This window comes from Trachymyrmex septentrionalis, unplaced genomic scaffold, assembly GCF_001594115.1.
Source record: "Trachymyrmex septentrionalis isolate Tsep2-gDNA-1 unplaced genomic scaffold, Tsep1.0 scaffold403, whole genome shotgun sequence".
In the NCBI taxonomy this organism is placed as follows: domain Eukaryota; kingdom Metazoa; phylum Arthropoda; class Insecta; order Hymenoptera; family Formicidae; genus Trachymyrmex; species Trachymyrmex septentrionalis.
The window spans coordinates 608-8,644 of NW_017305573.1; the positions used below are offsets into that span (position 1 = coordinate 608).

The 8,037-nt window shown below is 31.7% G+C and overlaps 2 protein-coding genes across 3 annotated transcripts; one reads left to right on the plus strand and one right to left on the minus strand.

Annotated features, from left to right (window-relative positions):
- The first annotated feature begins 2,068 nt into the window (after positions 1-2,068).
- Positions 2,069-4,908, plus strand: LOC108751183. The gene is made up of 8 exons (XM_018491263.1): positions 2,069-2,548; positions 2,690-2,862; positions 2,927-3,036; positions 3,121-3,585; positions 3,671-3,731; positions 3,854-4,022; positions 4,094-4,262; positions 4,504-4,908. The coding sequence occupies exons 1-8, from the start codon at positions 2,258-2,260 to the stop codon at positions 4,764-4,766; spliced, it is 1,701 nt and encodes a 566-aa protein (XP_018346765.1). The 5' UTR covers positions 2,069-2,257; the 3' UTR covers positions 4,767-4,908.
- A 759-nt stretch (positions 4,909-5,667) lies between these two features.
- On the minus strand, positions 5,668-7,607 carry LOC108751184 (multiple coagulation factor deficiency protein 2-like). Of its 2 annotated transcripts, none has more exons than XM_018491265.1 (6): positions 7,445-7,607; positions 7,198-7,321; positions 6,834-6,878; positions 6,462-6,679; positions 6,189-6,337; positions 5,668-6,042 (listed from the first exon to the last, which is right to left on the minus strand). In XM_018491265.1, the coding sequence occupies exons 2-6, from the start codon at positions 7,303-7,305 to the stop codon at positions 5,870-5,872; spliced, it is 693 nt and encodes a 230-aa protein (XP_018346767.1). In that variant the 5' UTR covers positions 7,306-7,321; positions 7,445-7,607; the 3' UTR covers positions 5,668-5,869. The 2 variants fall into 2 exon arrangements, with proteins under 2 accessions (XP_018346767.1, XP_018346766.1); XM_018491264.1 differs by having other exon boundaries at positions 7,198-7,315; positions 7,442-7,605.
- Positions 7,608-8,037: the final 430 nt, after the last annotated feature.

Consider the following 8,037-nt stretch of genomic DNA (forward strand, 5'->3'; position numbering starts at 1 on the left):
AATAATAAGTAACGGGCAAAGTAAGAGTCGACACATTTCTTTGGAATTAACAAAAGAATATATTTCATTTATCAAAGATAAAATTACATAACGTAAAAGATAGAATTAAAATTAAGAAAATAATTACAAGTTACAAGTTTCGACTTCTGGATTGAGCCCTCTTCAGACATTAACATAACGAAAAAATCGCAGAACAAAATCAATTATCGCAAATGATCGCATATTCGTAACATTCACAGTTCGGGTGAGTCTTGTAGAGTTCGACATTATTTCCGTATAATTGAACCGTCAAATGTATTAAAAAAATTTTGGCAAAGCTCTAGTTGATATAAAGAGAAAAATTTAAAAACTTTACACAAAAAGATCTACGCGTAAATAAATTAACATATCGGAAATCTAATAAAAAATAATAAAAAAATCTAATAAAAACTCACAGAAATCATATGTAACAAAATATATGTACAAACGAGTTTTTTTACATATGATTTCTGATGAGTTTTTATTAGATTTTTTAATTAAATTCTTTATACTTAGTTATATAATGCCGATTATGGTTCGGTAAAATAGCTATTACGACTTATTAAAAATAAAAAATATAAAATAAATTTCAGAACTTTATTTAAAATAAAAAATAAAAAATAGATTTAGGAAACTTATTTAAAATGCTAATAAGAAATAAGTCAGAAATGTAGTTATTTAAAATAATAAATACTATTGTAAATTTTTATATTTTTAATTAAAAAATATATTTTTTAAATAATTTTTTTTCATCCCTTAGTGTACATCTTAGTTTTGGGTATCTTTACTATATATACGTTGGATCATTCGTGTTGTGGATTAATCTTCACCAGTTTTACAAGTATATAGAAATTATTAAATAATTTATATATATATATATATATATATTTTTTTTTTTTACATTTTTAGACAGTATTTGTAAAGTTGTACATTTATAACGAATTATATATGATCCTTATATGGAAATAAATCAAGTGATAGAAGAATCTCCCGATAGAAGTAAATCGCTGAAATCGCTGAAATAAATTTATAAAATTATTAGAGATTTCTATGATTTCAATGATTTATTTTTATAAATTTTCAGAAGTGTAGTTTGCGCATCTACTTTTTCGGAAGGCAGTAATATGCGGGGGCATTTTGCGGTTACAGGAAAAAGATCCTTGTGTCTTTTCTTAGGTTTCTTTCTGCTTGTACTTTTTACACTTAATTATAATATCTTATAATTATAAATATCTTCGTTTTTCTCTCTTTTTCTCAAAAAATTTTTTATCGCGATTGTAACGATAATTTGAAGCGATTAACATTAGATTTGTTTATGTTGCTTGAAATCATCTGTATTCAGACGTTTTTAAGCAACATGAACAAATCTAATGTTAATCGCTTCAAATTATCGTTACAATCGCGATAAAAAATTTTTTGTTTGGATAATCGCGGGCGATCCGTAAAATAATTTAGATAGGTCTTTCAAAATATACTTTATTATACTGTATTAAAATAATTTGATTTTAATTAAAAGTATTATGTAGAATTATATAGAATAAATGTTCTTATATAATTTTCCTTTCTGTGTAACAAAAAGGAAATAATATTTTAAAAATATATCCTTCGATCTAATGTCCGTTTTCTACCAATGCAGTTTAATTTTAATCTTGGTTTAACTAACTTTTCATTTTTTTCTAATTCAAAAAATTATATAATTAAATCGAGATTGGTGGAAAGATTCTGTTTACATCTTGAATTTATTAGAAAGTGTTATTATGCGATTATATCTCATATGTTTCTTTAAAAATTATTGTGTTGCAATTACAATTTAAATTCTCGCGATGACATTTGATGACATTCGATCGGTATTAACCGGCATGGACGCCACGAGTACGCTATGCACGACTTCGGTAACTTAATAATTGATAATCTCGTTCTGAAGAAATTTAATTAGAGGAGACAAAAAAATTTAATTTATACGGAGACAAGGAATAAAAAAAGATAAAGAAAGAATTCCAGGCAGATCTATACGTATATTTTGATGTTTGAAGTCACAAAAAGTGGAAAAGATGCGTCGTTTGAGAAAGATTCGACTATCGATCACGATATGGACGGAACCATAGTAGAATAGTGGCCAGCGCGCGCAACTTGGATACTCCAGTTCATTGTGGAAGGGATTCTTCCATCATGCTCCAGTCTGCTTCAGAGTCCAGTCCAGTGTGATGTATAGTGATGCATTAATGCATAAGCTGGAACGATGTTTGACGGAGCGCGTCAGATCGTTCCCTTGATTTTCGTCATTGCGATTCTGCACCGTGCTTACGGCGATAGCGTGATCCGAGCGAACGAGAAGAGGCACGGCGGCACGAACGACTATCAAATGTGCCTCGAGAGTTTCGACATCCACAAGGACAAAATTATTAGGACCCAGGACTCCCGCGATATGGGTGCCAAGTACTTGAATGTCTTGGACGTCGACTCCAGGTTGGATTGTCTGAAATACTGTTGCGAGACGGAGCATTGCGATGTGTTCATCTTCGAAGAAAAGGTAAGACATGCACATTCAACACAATGTTATGTACATACACAATGTATGGACAATGATTCTCATATATTCCATTTAACTTGCTTTACTAGATCTAGGATTTATCATTAGATCAACTATTCATCTCGTTGTTTTGTTTTACAGAAACCGAGTAGCTGCTATCTTTTTCAGTGCGGCCCATTGCATGACTTCAAGTGCAAATTTACAAGGCATGCCAATTATACAAGCGCTGTGCGCACGAGTTATCCCATACAGAATGTACAAGTGGAAGAGGAAGTTAGGATATCTCAGCAGGAACACGAGTTAAAATCCCTTAGGTATTTACCTTCAATGCTTTATTTTCCTCATCGATTTCGTGATTAATTATATTTTGTGTCTTAGGAAAAGCAATGAGATAACATCGGATTACGGATTTACGGAAACACCTGTTAAACCTGTAGTCACACAAATATCAAAAGTAATAGTAACTACGCCATTACCGGTTAAGCCAGGTACGTTTATTCATTAATGTGAGTTATAAAAAGCCGAAGAAATTTCTAGATCAATACATAATATAAATCTTTCTTTAATAACAGCTTGTACCAGAAATCAATACGAGTGTCGTTCATCCGGAGATTGCATAGCTATATACAATGTTTGCGACGGTATTCCGCAGTGTGCAGATGGTTCCGATGAAGCAGCAGATCTTGTATGTCCCACAGAGAAACCGACAGTTCCCCCAATACTACAGATGCCACATCCGCCTGCCGATATGCTTCGATATCAGCAAATAGTCAGTCAGCGTAAGCCTCTGCCTCCGTTCTATCCTGGGTCGGAGATTAATCCTAAACCTTGGGATATATCGAATCTGGCCCATCAAATGTCGCAACCGCAAAATATTTTATATCCTGGCCAACCGGTAGAGGTGCCACAGATGCAAATGCATAAGAATTATGGATCGTCAGGATACCAATGGGATTATCAGCCTTTATACGAGCAAAACAAGAATCCTTATGTTCCTGTTAATACTGTTCACGAACAACATATAAATCCCTACGAACGTACATAAAAAAATATTAATTATTATTCTACCACACGTATTTGTGATTGGATTGTGTAAATTTTTTATTGTGAATATATTTTCAGAACAACCACACATATTTAATCACAAAGGCTCGAGCGTCATAGAAAATAATGAAGCGAATAGGTAATCTCAACTGTTATAATTTCTTCTGATTATTACAATAAACTAACAGATAGACTGTATTTACAGTCTATCAGATAGACTGTATAACTCTATTTTTTTATTAATTTACAATTTTATATTAGAGGGCTATATATGGAATCTAAACATCCGTATTCTCCACATTTTCCAAATAAAGTGCCAGTTTGGCATGAAAATCCCGTGCAATTTGCACCATCTGTTGCACCAAATTTTCAACCTAAGCAAGCCAATGATGTAGAAAATCTTCCAATTACGACGACACCCGCTTGTGATGTAAGTACATCTCTCGGCAATTGGAATTATTATAGAATCTTGAAAAGTTGCGAATAATTTTTCATTAATAGACCTCGGAGGAACATAAAAATGAATTGACAAATGAGAATAAAGGACCTGTAAAGAAAGAAAAAATTGATACATATTCAACACATGTAAAGATGAGTAAAAAAGTCACTGAAAAACCAACTTTATCAGCAAACGAAGTTACTAAACATAATCGTGCAAAAGAATCAAAAGGTAAATGCACAAATCTATCTTCAATAATAGCTCATCTCTAGCATCTTTTATATTTGCAAATTATAGAAAAATTAGTCTTTATTAAATGTGTAGACTCATGCAAATGCTATAACTATTATTATGCATTCTAAAATTTTAAATAGACTTTGACTATCTTGTACAATGCATTTATCTATTTCTCTCTCTCTCTCTCTCTCTCTCTCTCTCTCTCTCTCTGTTATAATAAGATTTATTCTTTCAGATCATAAAACTGTGATCGTGATCGAAGAGCACGCAAAAACACACGAGAAATCAGACATTATTGCGGAGCATCTTCAAATAATTGAAAATGACGTTTTAAGGCCCAAAGGTGCTGTGGTGTCATTATCATTGGGACTTATCGCGACCGCGATCACAGCTGCTTTAATTGTTTGCCGATTGAGAGTAGTAAAACGACGAGGAAGATGCGGACACGGACCTTTTGCACATGACGCTGATTATTTAGTTAATGGAATGTATTTATAAGTGAATATGAGTTGCTTATATACAATTAATTACAATCTAGTAATCAGTCATTTTAATGCATTATTGCTATCTAGTCATTTAATGCATATTTATCAAATTTTCGTACCACGTTGTATTTCCATGATTGAATTATTAAAATCTGTAAACAGATATATATATATACACATATATATGTTAATCTGTAAAGATAAAGTTTTGTTCTCATGCTTATTCACATTATACAAAGGTGTAAGTGTTTTTGTGATTATTGATAGCATTTTGATATAGAAATGTAAAAATCAATAAATTTATGAATTATTGTTATTATTACTGATTTTTCTATATACACATTATATTTATTCTTATCTAAATATTTTTTGTAATAAAAATCTCTTGCCAAAGTTTTGAAATGTAACATAATTAACAGAATTATAAACAATTTTGTCAATTATAATACTAGATAATTGACGTTAGATAAAAGTTTATGCATTATTATTTTTATGCCTTATCAGTATTATTCCTAAATATTTATTAAAAGACGAAACATTTATTATCTTAATATAAATATTATTCTGCAAATTATTATTTCATATATTCAACAATAAAAAAATTGATAAATGGCCATTTTCTTTATTAACAGAGTTAGAGATATTCTATAAAATATTCTCATTTAAAAATAGTCTTCTGGTGTATTAAAAAATCGAATTTAATAACGATAGAATATTAACCATCTTAAACAATAATGATGCGCAGAGTAAATATTGTCATTTTCAAATTAATCTCGTCTAGCGTAAATAACTAAGAGGAATTTTGTACTCCTCAATTATATCTTTAATTGTACAATATTATTTTAATTATACAATTGTTTAAATTTCTATTGCCTATAATATATGTATAACACTAATATAAAAAAAATTCTCCTTTTTTTTGTATGTTTATCTATTTTCTTATTTATAATTTATAATTAATTCGATAAAGGATGCATTATCGCAAATATCGATTCATTATACATATAGAATAAATGATGAGTCAATAATGCATCATTAAATAGTCATAAAGAAAATCCAACAATTCTGCATCCCTTCGGTTTTAATCGTAGTTCGTAGAGTTTGGTTCATCAAAATTTATGTACGTGCATTAGCTGCGGCATTCTGTTGAGCTCGAATAAATTCCGGATAATCGATATAACCGTCGTTGTTACCATCATCCATGCTAAGTATAGGATCTATCAACTGTACTAATTCTTCATCTTTGAACAATTTATCGCCTTGCACACTGGATTCCGAGCCACCTTGTTCTACGGATATAAAGGAAATACTTAAAAATTCGATTATATGAAAAAAAATGCACAACGAAAGAGAGAGAGGGAGGAGGGAGGGGGAAGGGAGAGAGAGAGAGAGAGAGAGAGAGAGAGAGACAGAGAGATGTGGACTTAGTTCGTACCATGCCAATGTATAAGGGACTTGATCAGCTCACAACCATCTAATTTATTGTTATTATCTGCATCATGCATTTTGAAATAGTGAAACTGCAGCTCCTGGTCTGTCATCTTGCTGGTATCTATTGGAACGTCAGCATGCTCAGCAATGTGTCTAAAAGACAAGAAATGCTATCGTTACATAATTGTTGTTATATTATATCTAATAGTAATTATTATATATTATACATACTTTATATATATAGCTAAAATAAATTTTTACGTTACCAAATACCTACTGTTTTTCATGCTCTATATTGGCAGTGTTAAGTAACTGAGGTGGCCCTTGATGACCATGCCCATGTGGTTGATGAGATTGGTGACCAGGCACTTGTTGAATGGGTACTTGCTGCTGTACAGGTACTTGCTGTTGCACAGGTATCTGTTGTTGTACAGGTACTTGTTGCATTGGTACTTGTTGTTGCATAGGAACCTGCTGCTGTACTGGTACTTGATACTTAAACAGAATGTTACTAAATTAGAGAGATACTATTGAACTCGATACCTGATCTTGATTCATACACATACTGAAGAGAAAGCCAAACATAAATTACAGTAATATATTGAAGATGATAGTTTTACACACACAAATAATGTAAATATGAACCTACCTGTTGCTGTGGTACATGCTGCACATGTTGCGGTACTTGAACATTCTAAAACAGAAAAATAATTATAAAATTATAAATAAATAAAAAATAAATAATACAATGTATATCAAATTACTATATTAAATAACAGCTGTTTATTTTATGAATCGTGTTAAATACTTTCACACAAGATTTAGGTTGTTACAATTTCACTCTATATTTGGATGTCAAAAACATATGGGCTAATAATTAATATAATGTTTATTTACTAATAGATAAAATTAATTATACCGGCTTCACGCCTTGTTTGGAATTGACTTCCACGTCATGTGGTACCAGGAAGCACCGCTAAACATATGTTCACCAATTGAGAAAAGCGAGTTACCTGCTGATAATGCTGAGGCGGCACTCCCGGTGCGACCCTTTGCGCCTGAACGAGGATGTATTTGGATCCAAACGATCCGATTATCAGCGCGAACAGTGTCCAATGCATCTTCGTTGCACTGTTCGGAAAAAAGAAAATAACGTACACGTTAGTCGATAGACTCGAAGGATATCGTCGATTGCTTGTGCGCTGTTTTGTACACTCGGCACGATCTAAATTAATCCTGCGAGATCGTAATGAATACCTTGTTTACGCTAGGAAATGTCTAGGTAGCTTGTCATCTGCGTGAACGTTTCGTTCATCGACTATTATGAGATTTCGAGCAAACCGCCGTCCTCAAATCACGTCCTCAGAAAAACGTGTAAACTGACGTGGACAGAACAGGATACCGCGCGTAAAATCATGATGGAAGAAATTTAGGTGTGTTCGTTTTTGAGACAAGTTTCGTATGACTCTACGCAGATGCGGCCATTTAAACATTTGCACCGCGGTAACTTTGAATGGACTTGACAATTTGGAATGGAATCGAGAATTACTATCCACGAGAATTGCTCTCGACACCGACGAGATACTTTTAAAAATATACTATTAAAAATAATTGATCTTAGATCTGGAAGTTCGTGTCACTGTCAAAATTTAAGTTATTAACTTACAAAAAGTTATCATTATATCCGGAAAAAAATGTTTTATATAAAATTATGTATAATTAGGATATAAAAAATTGACATATTTTATATACAATTGTATATAATTATATATAAAATATGTCCATTATTTATATAACATTTTTCCCCGGGCAGTGTTATCATATTTTGTCTATAAGTTTGAGATTATTTATAA